Source organism: Artemia sp. Qi Xiang Cuo, chromosome 1 (assembly GCF_049724085.1).
Source record: "Artemia sp. Qi Xiang Cuo chromosome 1, ASM4972408v1, whole genome shotgun sequence".
Taxonomy (NCBI): Eukaryota; Metazoa; Arthropoda; class Branchiopoda; order Anostraca; family Artemiidae; genus Artemia; species Artemia sp. Qi Xiang Cuo.
This window is the reverse complement of record NC_142794.1, coordinates 92005514-92021728: the sequence shown is the minus strand read 5'-3', so window position 1 is coordinate 92021728 and position 16215 is coordinate 92005514. Positions and strand designations below refer to the sequence as shown.

General features: G+C 38.7%; 2 protein-coding genes across 2 annotated transcripts; both read right to left on the bottom strand.

Annotated features, from left to right (window-relative positions):
- Positions 1-8485: 8485 nt before the first annotated feature.
- On the bottom strand, positions 8486-8902 carry LOC148956919 (uncharacterized). Its single transcript, XM_089092622.1, has one exon. The coding sequence runs from the start codon at positions 8900-8902 to the stop codon at positions 8486-8488; it is 417 nt and encodes a 138-aa protein (XP_088948748.1).
- An 84-nt stretch (positions 8903-8986) lies between these two features.
- LOC148956918 (uncharacterized) lies at positions 8987-12340 on the bottom strand. Its single transcript, XM_089092621.1, has 3 exons — positions 12221-12340; positions 9220-9445; positions 8987-9105 (listed from the first exon to the last, which is right to left on the bottom strand). The coding sequence occupies exons 1-3, from the start codon at positions 12338-12340 to the stop codon at positions 8987-8989; spliced, it is 465 nt and encodes a 154-aa protein (XP_088948747.1).
- Positions 12341-16215: the final 3875 nt, after the last annotated feature.

The following is a 16215-nucleotide window of genomic DNA, read 5'->3' as shown; positions in this document are numbered from 1 at the left end:
GAGGGCAGACAATAGGATCCGTATTTGGACACGCAGGGGTCCATATTAAATACATTGATTATTTGACTGGTGTTCATGGTGCCAAGTCTAGTAGAATACTGCCTTCGGGAGTGATTTCCTAATAGCTTTCAAATTGATTTAGCGAGATTAGTGCAATACTCTCAGCTAATGGGTCAGCAAATGTACATTCTAAACGTACCCTCCCTGTTCGTAATCTGCCTATATTTTGGATGCCAACGAAGTCTAGATCCAGGCTGCAATGTGCCTTAGCAAATATTTGTTTGGTTATACTATTTTTCAATAGTTGTGCATCATGATCTAGGGATGGCTTGGTTAACTCATACAATATTCTATAGAATTTGTTAAAAGATAGATCGTAGAGCCGCCTTCCATTTACTTTGCACACAAGAGATGAAAGCCCAAACATTTCATATTTATGTGGGCATCCAGTCGACGATCCTATTGCACTAGCGCTTTTTACAAATGCCAAAGTCAGCTTTGACGGGATTTCGCCATTGATAAAGGATGAGTCAGTGAAGGTGCGTGACCCCGTGACAATATGACGTTGATTGGGGATTGTCTGAGGAACAAGTAGTTTAATATTATTTCCACTGGCTCTCAGTTTTTCCACCGCCAAAGCAACAGAACTCATGACCTGTTGTTTGCGTACATGTAGTATTGCCGAGGTGAGAGAGTCGCATGTGGATTGTAAGTAAGTACTTTTCTCAATATGAAATTGGATGGTGCAAGCGTCAACTTTATATACACTTTAATATTGGGTGGTAATAATTGGAGTATATTAAATATTTCTTGATATATTTTTTTAACTAGATGTAATTCACTAGTTGTAGCATTTTTAATTGCATCTGTACTATCAGTATTAGTAATATATTCATATCCATTGGAGGTGCCTCTAAATTCCTTGTATGAATTGGGTGTCATCAGCATAAATTGCATATAGCTTTTATATTTTAGTGATTGTTTCTTGTGCTCACCAGCGTGCCATTGATCCAGACAATAATTTGGCAAAAAGAATCGCACAATGCAAAAGTTCTATATGATGTTCTGTTACCAAGAATCAGCAATGCATTAGCGATTTACTAGAGTTTTATTTATAAATCTATAAATGTTGAAGACATGTTCGTAAGGTAGTACTCATTGGAGTAAACTTGAAAGTGTATATTATCTTAGAGAGGTTGTTGTGGATAAAGTTGTTCATAGTATTCATGTTTTACACTCACACCAACATTTTGTGCATTGAATAGATTCAATGAGGAGGTGATTGAAGGTTGGGAATCCTTATGCGGTAGGTATGACATCTTAGGAAAAGAAATCTAGTTTTGATCTAACAATTCTCTTCCTGGGGCTTCCTCTTCTACTGTTTACAGTGCGTGTCGGCTTTTTCCTTCTTTTCTTTGACAAGGGTGATGTCTTACGTTTCTGACCTGAGTAGAGACTGTTGAGTGATGCGTTGTTTCTCGACCTTTTTAAACCTTTTCCATTTTGTTTTAATCTCTCGCTAAGGGTTCGCGCACTGGACCTAAGATTTTCCAAAGCACTTTTTTTTAAATCCTTGCCAGAGCTCAAATCGTATAGTGTAGAGGATGCAAAATCTGTTGCAGCCGGTACAATATATTTTCTAGCCAGAGGCAGTGCAGAGCGAAACAGCTTAGCAACACAACTGCCAAGACCGTAGCCATAAATTGACAAGCGACCTTTGTAATAGTCCATTCCATTGCCCTGTTGTTTTGGGCCAAGAGTATTAACATAGCAGTCAATATCAGGACAAATGAATACCAATTTTCTATTAGACATCTTGCTATTGAATAGTTCGAAAATGGCATGTAATCACAGAGAAACCTTTTGATATTGCTAGGGGATCACCTAATTCAGTTCTTAGTGTTAACTGACAGAGTTCCAAATGTGAAGTGTTTACGGGAATATACTGAAGATGCTTTATATTGTAGTGGTGAATATGTTCTTAATTGGTTTTTCGTTCAAGAACTCGTAGGAGGGGAACATTGCTATTGCCAACCCGGGATGTTTCCACAAATGAAGCGTAGAGAAATATACAAGTGTATGTTGAGAAGGCAGGCGGGTAGTCAGCAAAAATAAAATTAATGTTTCCAGCAGTTTTACCGTTGATAATATTGAGCTTAAAGCGAAGAACATCCTTTAAATTATCATTGAGAACAACATTTTCATCAGCAATAGGTGAACTAATGTAGATCTTGCCCTCCTCCTTTGGGTAGTTGAAATGAAAAGCTCCATTTTTACGACCGGAAATTCTTTTATTGATAGAACGACATAAATCATTCCTAAAGGTGAGTTCTTCATAGCGTAATTTAATATATGGATAATTCATCCAATTGATCTTTTGAATTTGTGCTTGATCACCTGAGGGTGGCGGCCAATCATAGGGTCTAATTTTCATTTCATATTTGCGATCTTCTCTCAGGATGTCATATGTATTTTTGAGAATACAGTCCACAAGAGCCACTTCATACTTTCCATCGTCGAATTTGATGGTGGGGGAGAGTTTCGTCCAAAAATCACTTGTTCTATTCAAGTCATTGTAGAGAAGGATCAGAAACATTGTACACGAAAGTCACATAGAAATCATTGGGCATTGTTAATATCTTCAACACTGACCCAAGAATCAAAATCAGAGTTATATCCTAGCCAACGAACAAGCAACTGTCTCTTGCCCCTGCGAGTACGACTCTTTAATATCTTTTCAATTTGATAAATTTCACTAGTGTTTCTAACTTTTTGCAGTTCATATTCATAAAAACCACCGAGAATCACATCATCTTTAGTGTCTCGCAGTCGTTATGTCGCGGGTGTAGTATCAAGGATTTTTTACACTTTAAAAAGTTCAGTGCTCCATAAACAATTCCCTTTTCAAAAATATTGGTGGTTTTATTATTTCGAACAGTATCACCAACATTAAATTTCTTCTTTTTCTTCTCATTACCATTGGAATATTGCTTTAGAAAAGCATCAAATGTATTTTCACTGCAATGAACGTCCCGAGGGCATGTCACGACTCATGCCCGAGGGCACTACATCGATCTCTGTCCCTGTCATGCCCGAGGGCATGACAGGGACAGAGATCGATGTGGTCGATGCTTGTATATTTGCATGATTTTATCTAAATCATGAATAAGAGCAGCAGTATTTTTCAGCGTACAATATCTTGAAATTAATAGACGAATCGTTCTTGTCAATCGTTCAGCCAATGCAGCCTTTATCGGGCTGTGACTATGATAGAGTATTGTATTATATTTCAATAGAACCTTTTGCACATGAGGATTAACAAATTCGCTACCGCGATCCGATTGAATTTGTCTATAGCAATCCTGTTCAAGAATACTTTCTAAAGCATGATCAACTTCAACACCTCTCTTTGTTTGCAATGGAATGGTATATGCATAGCGACTAAAGACACTGACTCGCACTAGAATATATTTTTGGGGTGTATTATGACGCCATTGAATCATGTTTAAAGTTAAAAGATCAGTTTGCATTATATGCAGAGGGAAAAAGGCTTTAGTTTGTCGATATTGTTTGCCACGAAGCCTGCGATTCCGAAGCAGTGTGTAACTCGGTTCATTTTCTAGATACTCTTTTTTGTTATGTGATGCCATCTATGTTAGAGGCAACTTTAGAAAGCGTTGTGGGGGAACTTAGACTTCCCGCTTCACCAATATTTTTATAGACAAGCTTCAGAACTTCAACCATTTTGAACGCAAACACGTAGGGAAATGACCACTTCCCTTTTGAACACTGAATGATGAATCAATCTGTCCTCCCCTTTCGAATAAAAGCCACTGGTGTTATGAAATCATTATTGCTACTGTGTCTGCTAGTATTTTCCAATATTGAATCATCTTCTTTTTTAAATGGTAGAGGTGTTGTTGGAGGACTATATTCTCTTAGTTTCTTTAGAATTTGCTTAGTGCCAATAAGACTTTTGGTGAAGTTTGATGCATTTAGAAAAGTATATAGATTATTTTCAAATGATAAAAGTCCTTTACAATTCGTCACCATATCACAAATTAAATCAACTAGATTATAAATTTTTCCCTGAATTATAATTCGTTTCTCTGTGCTATCGACCTGAACTTGATCATCACCACTTTCCAACATGAGATATGCTAATACTCTTTTACTCTGTTCTCGATAGGTCACTGGCAATAGGTTTTCAATTGTCGACACTGTGGAATTAAATCCGTTCTCCTTTGATTGCACTGGTGAATCTTGAGATGTTTCCTGTTAAGGGGGATCTGTGACGGCGGGTCACTCACGATAAGGTTAATGTTTGTCCACACGTCGTATTGCATTTTAAAGTAAAACTAGCTTTTTATCATCAGCAATATTCTCATCATTAATGAATTTACTTAGATTATCTTCAAAATGTTCCACGGGCGAGATGACAAGTTCAATTGGCGTGAATTTATAAGGTTTAGCCATTCTCTAGAGAAAACTGTTTACCAGTCCTGCAGTTATTGGCAGTAAAAGTGTAAAAAAGCTACCGCCCGCTTAAAGGCGGCATTTTCTTTTAAAAAAAAATTCCCTTTTTCTTGTAGATCAATGCGCGAACTGGTGAACATTGTTGCTTTGTCCGTTGTCTAGAACATTTTGGTAGGTGTAGATTGATCTCAGTTAAATTTAAGAGAATCTCAGACACTAGATCAATGAGATTATTGTTAGCACCAAGTTTTAGTATAGCCTTCCTGAGTGGAGGTTTTGAAGTGCCTAAAACGGAAATTAAATGCCGTTGTTCGTGTAGTTTCTTCAGTGTCGTGATGGCAACTAATAGTTTTTTCTACTATACACCGGAAGATATACAGTAATTTTTTTGTCGAAAATATCTGTGACTACACGTAGATCCTCGGGTCTGCGCTGAATAAGATCCAGCAAAATGTAGCCGTAGGGCTTATTTGTCGCCTGAGTGTACGCTGCCAGCAGAAATTTGGGGGCTCCTGGATATATTTGCTTATTGAGAGTTATTAGCGAGATAGAATCACGAACAACTCGGTAGATAATATAGATGGTTTAGTTCAAAGCAAGGGTTCTCATACATTTGTTCTGATAAAACAGATTGTGTAGAACTAGGGTTATGGAAATGTTCTCATGATGAGAGCGAATGGTAAACAGTTGTAGCATTTCCTGTGAGAACTGTTCAATTGATTCAGCCAAATTAGCAATAATCAGCCATGAGTTTGGTTCAATACTATTGAAAACATCAAGTCCCCCTATGAATTGTATTGGTATGGATATGGCAATAGCTTTTATTTGATCGTAGGACTCTTGCGAAATACTATAGCAATAATAAATTTTCTTTGGTTTTTCCAAAAACATTTTATTACAATTTTTAATTATTTCAGCTAAAAGTGTCGTTTTCCCCGACATTGATGGGCCACACAGAAACAATCTAAATAGTTTTTTGAATTCATACATATTCCTGCTGCTGTTGTCAATAGCCGGATTAAATCTAATTGTAAACTTTACATATCCAATGAATAAGTAGTAATAATAGTGTTCCCATAGATCTATGTAGTACATTAACAAGAACAATAAAAACAATACTTCATTCAATTATTAACATAAAAATACTTTTCTGTTTAAAAAGAACATTTATTGAACAAAAACACTTGTTCAACAAGAACATCAATATTTATTAACAACAACAAGAACAACATTTATTAACATAAAAACACTTTTTTTGTTCAACAAGAACAACAACTCTATTTGTACAACATTTTTTCACCTTTTTGTACAACAAGAACAACACTATATGTACAACATTTTTTATTGTCATAAAAAACGTTTTTTGTCCAGCAAGAACACCAACACTATTTGTACACACATTTTTGTACAACAGCACTATTTGTACAACACAAAAAAAACAACTTAAAATAGCACAGTTGAACACTATGAATTTAAAAGATACCCTCCGGGGAGCCATAATATACGGGCCGAAAGCTGGCCGTGGGCGGGACCCCCACCCCCCGGGAGCTCCGGGCCGAAGGCCGGCCACGGGTGCGATCCCCCAACCCCCGGGATCACTGTGGAAAACTGAATACAATAGTCACCGCCACTGCGGCAGGTTTGAGCATTTAAGTTAATTCATGAAAGGTTGGGTTAGGTTGGAGCATTTAAGTTAATTTATCAGGTGGGGTTAGGTTTGGGTTAGGTTAATTTAATTTATCAGGTTAGGTTAGGTTAATTTATCCAGACCAGGTTAGTGGCGATAGTCTACACATTCAACCCGGTCTGAAATTTGATAGTGGCCAGTACATTTACACCATTCTCGAGCACAAAGACTTTGTCGGATTGCATTCTTTGCAATCCGACATTGCACGGCATTGCATTCTTTCCCACTCTAATAGTATAATTTTTATTCTTTAGAGAGCGAATTGCAAGCACTTGTGCTCTCGGCACTAGGCAACTCTCTACACAGGTTCTGTAGACATTCATATTGAAATTGTTCTTTACAAAATGAGTAGGCACCCCTTTACACGCCTGTTTTACATCTTTGTTATGAGTTTCTACGCAATGAACTTTAGGACCCGGGAAGCCCCTTTTGGATATCAAAATCATTCCCTGTCTCTGATTTTAACATGAGTAGTTGATTGGGGGCCTGACATTTCACCAACTCGGGGTAGAGGGACGGATTCCAGTTAGTGAAATCCATCCACGAGCTGATGTGTTCCCCATTTTCTAAATCTCCCAATAAATCCCCGGTTTTTACTTTTAACAGCAGAGAATCTGTATCCCCATAGTAAACTTGATCCTCCCCCTCCCTTGGCAATTGTACCTTGCACACATTGTAAAAAAACGACAACATGAGCTTTTTGAAAATTTTAAGTACTGAACTACCTCCTGCTATATTCTTGTTCAGTATCACATTTCTCTTCTTTCTGTGTAGAATACCCATGCTTGCCTATATGCTCGTGAACGATGTAAAGTTGGGGTCTGCAATAATTCGTGCACATTCTGGAGGGTCAGTCACGACGTCACAACGAGATATGTTCCGTACGCTTTCACACATTTTGCCAAACGCTGAATTTAGAATTAGCTTGTACATTTTTTTTTCTACTTTACTGTTTGCCCAAGAGTGTTTATCGACAAAGGTGTCGATAAACGTCCTCAAATAAGGTTTTTGACTGAATTGCAGGACCCTTTGTATTTTTGTGATCTTGAAACCATTGTTCACCATCCAGGGCAAAAGCACATGGTGAGTAACGATATTATGTTTAGGGTCCACAACTGCAATCAGTTTCTACTTGAAGGGGGTCCAGTGCATCCCCATATCCTCAACCTATGATCGATTGTATGGACTCAGTAAGTCCTTGGTCACTGGTCGATTGATACAGGGGAAAACAAAATCTCTGACAGAATCATGAAGCGCCAATGGAGTGTGACCGTCAATTTCAATGAACCATGTCCTCAACGGTATGGCCCATTGTAGAACAATGTGCCTTGTGGCCCATTGTCCTCAACGGTGTTAATGTCGGGGAACTCACAAGGATTCTCAAGCCATTTATAGTTTCCACGCGGCAAAGAGTAGTGAGAAATTGCCGAGGGATATAATGAGTTCATGTCAAGGAACTGCATTTGACTTTACACCAGTGTCTTGCCCGCTTGGATCTGTTGTCAAAACGCGATCTCCATGAAAAACATACCCACCCCTCATTGATCTTTCTACAAAAAGGTGTTGATCTACATCAGTGATCAAACCTATTTCTTATCTACTAATTGTTAAAATCAAGTCCATCACCAACGGTGGCATGGAAAAATAAAGCACTATATCTAGTCAACACACTGAATAGATTTTATCTTTGTTTACACTGACAGTATGTAAAAGATTCAAATCTTCACTGTTCAAGTAGAGTGTACAATAATTCCACCCATTTCGATAGTTACCCTTAGCCTAGACCTTTTTGGAAAATTCATATTCTTCGGCAGTGCATTCACTGTTGGTGAGTGAATTAAAGAAAGCTTCAGTTGGAGGTTGTTTCACCTTGCTTAAGCGAGCGCCAGAACAGTAATAGTCGTATGCATATACAATTTTACAGGTTAATATGTTATACATTTCACTGTCTGGAAAGTTCTGTTTAAGCCATGGAAAACTAACAAAATTGTCGCTTTTCTGCACTTGAAACAATTGACTCAATACCTTGGGGAAAAAACTAAAAGAATCTAAAAACCTCATTTTATTCAGACACGTATGCCCGTTATTCACTACCTTCCATTTCAACTCGAGAAGCACCAACTTCTCAGCTGATTTGGAGATGATGTTATAGGTAAATGAATTGTTTACCCATTGACTATCTACTCCCCCTTCCTCCCAGTGCAAACGTGCCAAAGCCGGTAAAATAAATTTTAAATCATATTTTGCGTTGTGAATGATTTAACTTACTTGACTTAATGCTCCTGCTGGTGGTCCAGCGTAGAGACACGTGACTCTTCGCCTTCATTCGGAACGGTCTTGTGCAAGCGTGACTGCTTCTTGTATATCAGTGCCGATCATTGAGAGGTACTGGGTGAGGCTGTCCCTCCATCTGAACCGGGGCCTTCCGCGGGGGCGCTTCCAGCCATGCGCAGGGGGATCAAAATTGAAGAGAGTGCTGGCAGGTGTTTCTGCTGGCATGCGGACCAAATGGCCGAACCACCGTAGGGTTCCTGCAGCGACCTGACAAGAGTTGGGGGTCTGATCTGTTAGTGCCAGCAATCGGGTGTTCGAGACGAAGTCGTCCCATCTGATCCCTTCAATTTGTCTCAAGAACTTTGTTTGGGTCACGTCTACGGCATCACGAGCAGAAGCAGCAGCCGGCCAAGTCTCAGCACCATAGAGAAGGACTTGGGTTACGGTGGTGTTGTAGATCCGCATTTTTGTTTTTCGGCTGATGTTGGGCTTCGACCACACTGAACGGTATAGTCGTGCCATAATTGATGCGGCTTTTCCGATGCGCGACTAAACTTCAGTTTCGACTGAGCCGTTTTCCGTGATGACAGATCCAAGGTAGGTGAAAGACTTGACAAACTCGACGGTGTGCCCTGATACGTTGAATGCTGGTGAGTTGGCGGTGTTACCTGCGGAGTCAACGATCATTATTTTTGTTTTCTGCCAGCTAATATGTAGTCCCACTTTCAGGGCTTCTTCCGAAAGTGTGTTGAGGGCTTCTTCGAGTTCAGCTGCAGAAGTACATATCAGAGCAATATCATCAGCGAAGTCGCAATCGGCTAAAACTCTGTCGCCATACCTTAGTCCGAAGGGGAGCCGGTTCGTGGTTCGATCCATGACATAATCAATCACCGCGTTGAACAGTTCAGGAGCAGCAGCACAACCTTGGCGTACACCGGTATTTATTTCGAACAGTGAGCTTCGAGGACAATTAACCTGGACGGAGCTTTTTGTACCAGTGTACAACGCCTTTAAAAGGCGACAGTATTTGTCCGGGAGATCTGTTCAAATGAGATTTGGGAGATTTGTGAATGACAACCGGTATAAAAAACTGCTGGCTTACATTCACATTGCATGATTGATGTGCTACCCCTCTAAAATTACTACCCCCTGATGATATTTCCTGCCAAAAGTGATTGTGGCCTCTGACTTTCCCCTTTCTCCCTCTTTTTCCCCTAGTCCTCTTCCCCTTATCCCCCTCTTCAAACTCCCCCTTACAGACCCAACATATTTTTTGATTTTCAATCGCGAGGCGATCCTCTGCAGACAATAACATTGGGTAATGGTTATTTCTCAAACGAAAAATAGCATCATTTGCAATGCCAATTAATTTGGTCAGTGCCTTGACCATGAACTCACCCTCATCCAACGTTTTAACTATTTATAACAACTGCATAGTGTTAGAGCTGTCTCTTTGCGCGAGGGCATAGGAAACTGCAATGGCTCGATGTTCTTTGATTCGATTCGGAAATCGAGGATCGTTTACTTCCACTAGCTTCGCCTCACAATCCAAAGATAATTTATTGCTCTGGAAGAGGGTATTTTGGAAATTTTTAAAACATAAAACTGCCATATCGTCTGAAACCATTTCCACTAAAAAATAGCCATGCCTTCTAGCATACTTGATATGTTTCTTTAGTTTCAAATTACTAAGAAATCGATGCAGACATGTTGGACAGTAGAAACGTACCCCCATTTTCTTACCCCCTCCCAAAAGTTTTTGATGTCTGTAATTGGAATGAAATGGCCAATTGCATCAGGTTCACTAGGTGGTGTGTACGACAACCAAACCCAGATTTTCACCAATTCAATTGACGGGCCCCTTACTGGGAACACCATCCCCTTCCTATTAGACCGTGCCCCATCCTCAAATTCTGTTTCATATTGAACCACAGTAACGCCGATATTTAAATGGGCATTGGCCCTTTCAAAAATATCAATGGATTTGAGCGTTACAGGGTATTTTCCCTCTAAACAAGTGAAATCTACAGTTGGAAAATCGGACCCCACCTTCCCTTATGCAGCCCAGTATTCTAAATTTTTCTTTGAAGCGTCAAGTGCTAAATGTTCGAAAGCTGATATGAACTAAGCATACATGAAACATTTTTGACCTGTTTCAAAACAGATTCGCTGAACGCCTTGACAACCCTCTAAATCTGGATTATATTTTAAAACTGTATCCCTCTCAGACCCACCATCCCCCTTAAAATAAAATCTTTTTTAAATTTACAAATATTTACACTTAAATTTTCAACAAAAAGAACCACAGACCAACTCCCATTTTCGCTATAATTTTCGAGATGCGTAATAATGTGGTCTATCCAATCCATAAAAACTGTTTCATAATTTTTATAATAAACTGTTTCAAATGTGGATAGACCACTAGCATCTCGGTATGTACATATTGATCATAAACCTCGCTTTTACCCTCATTTAAATAAAATACCCTTAAAACAATTGAAACCTTAATTGAATCCCTACCCCCTCCCCCACAACTGAATCTGGTTTTCTAAGAGTGCATGAATTCTATCTACATATATATGGACAGTTTCTATAGGGTCAAATACAAAATTACCCCCCATAAGTGAATTAAAAAGATCCCCAAAGGTCGCAGTATAGACAACTATCGTATTTAATATTGAATTTGAGAGCTGAAAGTCAGGAAATGTCATAAATTGGGTATTTTCACCCTCCTCCTCCCCTTGCCGCCCCCTCCCCCACATTGTTCATCAATAGGGTTGTTCGAAGCCATTTCATCCTCCTCCTCCCCCTCTTGAAAATTATCACCGTCCCCTCCCCCACATTGTTCAACAATAGGGTTGTTCGAAGCTATTTCATCCTCCTCCTCCCCCTCTTGTATATTATCACCACCCCTCCCCCACATTGTTCAACAATAGGGTTGTTCGAAACCATTTCATTTGTTTGAAGTGTGTTCATGTAATCTGTGGGGCGAGGGACCCCTGTTAAGTCCCGGGTAAAATCGTCTAAAAGCTGCAAAGTATTCGGACTTAGGAAAGGTAAGTTCCCCTGCTCAACTGTGCTACTATCTACATTAAAATAGTTAGTTAAAAAATCGTCGTCAATATTAAATGGAATTTCGTTAACGATACCATTCCATGGTGAATTGTTGCAAATGAACTCCACAGGCGCGTCTTCTTCTCCAACTGACGAGCAGTGGGGAGATGGCGAATATGGAACCAATGTAACATATAAAAGAAAATAGCTTATTTTCAAAGTGTCTAAATCACCCTATTTTTAAAATTGGATCATTATTTCCATGTGCTTAGTACCATAATTCATTACTTTATATAACCTGAAAGTTCCACCTTAATATAATCTAAAACATGACTTAGTAGGTTATGATTTTGTTCAAACAACCCCCTCAAAATTTCATATTAATACTCTATCTGCTTTGGAAAAAACACAACTCGTTCCGATAGAAAGTTGTTTTCAAGAAATATAGCAGCTTAAATCGCAAAAGATTTTGCTACTTACTATGGGAAATTATGATCCGGAATATAGTGCCTTTTTTGGCTTCGCTAACCTAATTCAGCAGGTTGAATGCATGCACTTGATATGATTCAAAAGGGAGAACGCTATATTTCCTTTAGGAGAAAAATGCCTTTTAATCTCTGACACACTTTTAATGTGTTGAAAAATGATGAAAAAAAGGCCTAAAAAAGTTGGAAAAAATAGGTAGATTTTTTTTATAACCAGATAGAAACTAGAGGTAATAATGCTTACATTTCCATATTCCGGCTGGACTTGTGTGCCAGATGGTCCTGGTAGTGCATGTTGGAGGATGGACGGAGCGGTGACATCACACTCCTGTGTAATTGGGGCAGCAGTAGCAGTGGCTTGCATAGATATGGTGGCGGTGGTGATGTCACTGGCTTGTACAGATGAGTCAGCGGGGTTCACCATCCTGTGAGCAGCCGCCCATTCACTTTTCGGTTTTTGACCAGACTGTATTGCTGCCTGCATGGAGGACACAGGGGGCTAGTAAAGTGTGGCCCTGGATGGTTCAGCTATTACGGTTTGTATAGATGGCCCATTCACTTTTCGGTTTTTGACCAGACTGTATTGCTGCCTGCATGGAGGACACAGGGGGCTTGTAAAGCGTGTCCCTGGATGGTTCAGCTATTACGGATTGTATAGATGGCGTGGAGGCTTGGTGTAGTGCGCCCCTGGACAACCCAGAATACCTTTTGATGGAATGCTATGATACTCTAACAGGATTCACTCTATTTAGCGTAGGCCTCTTGCTTAGTAAGTGACATTCTTCAAAAATGTCCTTAAAAGAAGAAAAATTTAGTATGGAATAACGATTATCCTTTTTAAAGAATAAAAATTACTACCCCCGCTCCTAACCAGACTTTATCGTTAGGCATAATTTTGTCTAGAAAGCATTTGTCTCAAAGAAGCCCCTCCCCCCCCCCTTTTCAGCAAAGCAAAAAGTAAAAACCCATATCATAACTTTCGAAATGTTATAAACTCAAGAAACAGAGGATATTTAGATATAGGCTTTAAAATAGATAGAAAAAATCGTTAACCCACAGCTTATAAGCCTAAAATTTACGATCATAGGTAAAAATACTAGCCCATTTACACTTAATATAGTCTTCATGCAACTCCACTCCCCTTAATTAAAGACTTTGCTTTCTAGCTTAATGCTATCAAAGTTAAAAACCATAGTTTCCACGGTCCCACCCCCTGAGAATGTAAAAGAAACTTTATCGAAAGAAAGCTAGAAAAAAGGAATAATAATTCTCGTTTTCCCCTAGAGACATTTCAAGATGTACCTAAAAAATATGCACTCTAAAGGGCTGTTAGCATCCCCCCTCCCCTTTTACATAATTTCCATGTCTTAAAATATCTCTTTGAAGTATTAATTTTGCAGACAATTCGTTTCCCTCTTTCAGACATCATAGAAATACGCAAAGCATTGAATCGTCACACGCTTAATTAACATCAATCTCTTTCCACGTGAATGTTGTTTACGAAATCTCCCCTCTTGTTGGAGATTCACACACGGTTTTGTCTTCACCACAAAAGAAAGCCAGTTCATTTGATAATTTTAAACATATCAAGGAGAAAAAACAATGTTGAGCAATAACTTCAATTGAAAGAATTAAATGGTGATGAATGGTGGGAGGGGGGAGGAGGGAGGATTTGGTTTACGTAATGTAAAAAAGAGTATATTTTCAAGCAATGTACAAAGATTTTTTTTGGGGGGGGGGTATACCTGAATTTGAATATGTTTGGAGGGGGTCCATGTAAAATGATTTTATTTGGAAATAAACTAAGAAAATTTACTTTAATTTGACTGGAGAAAAGTATTTTTTTTCAGCGAAACCTTTGCTAAGCCGCTATCGTAATTCACGAGAATTAACAAGCAGGATACACTTGACGGATGTCAACAATTAGCCCTATCTAAATCTTAGCGGAAATGTTTAAATCAGGTTAGCAGCTTAAATGGAATCAGTATATTAATAGCTAAGAGTTGACAGAAGTTGACTGTCACTTTTAGGTAGGATACAGAAAGAATAAATTTATCAAAAAACAGAATTATTTCCGATGAAAAAATTAAAGTCGTAAACAGAGGGAGGGGGGTTTACATGGTAAAAAAGAGTGTATTTTACACTTTCTATCGACTATAAACATCACGTAGTTGATTTTGTATTGTGGGGGGAGGGCGTATACCCTGAATTTGAATTTACTGGAGGGGGACTATGTAAAATGATTTTATTTGGAAATAAACTAAGAAAATTTACTGAACAGAACTCACATTATTAATCATTGTAGATAAAGTTTCCTTATCAATAATATTCAATGCTTTATCCATGGTGTCTTAAAACTGTATGATAATTTAGCCACAGCGCATGTCTCAAGGGCGAATTGTGATGTAATGGGAAACCTCACGTAACTTTCCTGATTGATTTAAAAAGAGACATGTGATCCTGTTCCCGTTAGGATCAATAATTTACCGCCAATTATGTAATCAATTTCTCAGAAATCTAGTTCCCCTCGAGTCGATCAACACATTGCCCCGTTAGAATTCAATGCGCATGTGCAAACTTCGTCCCGGAGTCATTAAACTTAGAAACAACAAATAAATTGACTTTGAAAAAGGTGTCATTGACCCGTTAGTGGATCAATAATCCTTGAATAAATTATAACCGGTCAGCGATAGACTCAATTATAGATGGCAGCAGTGGTGTCGTATCGGAGTAGTGACCCTCTCCCTACTCACAAGTACCAAATTTAGCTATAGAAATAGGGTAGGCCTACCATAGAGGCAGGCAAATGAAAAAAAGGTATTTGTTTGCGGTTTGAGGACTTCTTGTATTCGAGTTTTGTGTTTTATGTTTCAGCAATGGTAGCATAGGGGCTAGATCAAAATTATGTATGGAAGCTTTATTACCCTAAATTCTGGACGGAAGAAGATCTCATAATATGGCAATCCGAGAGCCATTTCTAAACGAATTGACGGGTAAATAAAACTGCATTAATGACTTCAAAGATAATGTAATTCGGAATTAATGTTTATTTACTGCGTACACTAAAAAAAAGTCTCAAATGCTGAAAACGCATTTATACATATGTATGTTATTACTATATACTGGAAATAAATTTATACTTCTTAGCTGTCCTTGTCATTGAAATTATTCTGTCTAGATAATGGTAAAACCGTGGTACGAGTTTTTTCAAAATAAAAAAAAATTCATCTATTTTGAAGGTCAGTCTGGGCCAAAAGATAAAAGGAAAGCTCCATCTTTATGAATTTTCTAACCCCTTCATGTACAGAACGATGCGCGATTTCGTAAGGAGTACAATTGCTTCTGTCACGAAAGAAGAAAATACAGACCAGGACTTAGTCAAGGCTCAAAAAGTAATTGTGGTGCTTAGAAGTACCGCAGATTACCAAAATCTGTAAGCCATTTCTTAACCGATCTATGGCAGGGGCGTAATTTGCTATGGGAACGGCGCGACAACTGAGCCCTCTACCCCCACTTTTGCCCCTCCCCCCTAGACCTCAGTTTGCCCGCCCAGCTGAAATTTAGTTTCTGCAAAAAATCTTGTCACTAAGATAAGCCTGCAAAATACAAGTATCCAGAGAAACAGGCAGTTTTCTTTAGTATGTTTTTGTCTTTACGGTAATATATGGATCATTTCTCAGTTTTCACTGTCATTTTAATTTGATTTGGGAAAATTGGCTCCAACTTTGCCACCACCCCCCAGGATTTTGACAAAATTACACCACTGATCGAGGGACAAATAAAATTGATTGCATGACTTCTGAGCAAGACAGTGTCTGTTTGGTTTCTTTTTTTTGGGGGGGGGGACAAAAAAAACATCAAAATTTGTTTATATATATTTTGGTTGAGTTCTTACGAGTCTGACAAAAATTCCAGAGGAGTTAAATGACCTCTCAATACGGCCTTGCTTCTGAGAAAATGTTTCAGTTTTTAACGAGTTGGGCAAACCCAATGAAAAATCAAGTTTCGAATTAGGTTTTAAACGAAAGTTTATTTTAGCTACTCAAGTATTTATTGTGTCAGCTAATTCCCTCCTCAGACGGTTCCCCCTCCGAAAAATTCTCCCGCGTATAAAATTTTCCTCAATCAAAATAACCTCATTTCTTAAAATTACCAGTTTATTTAAAATCACCTCTGACTCATTCTTTTTATTTCCCTCTGTCGAGGTACAAGGCCTTTTGCATAGAAACATTTGCTCCA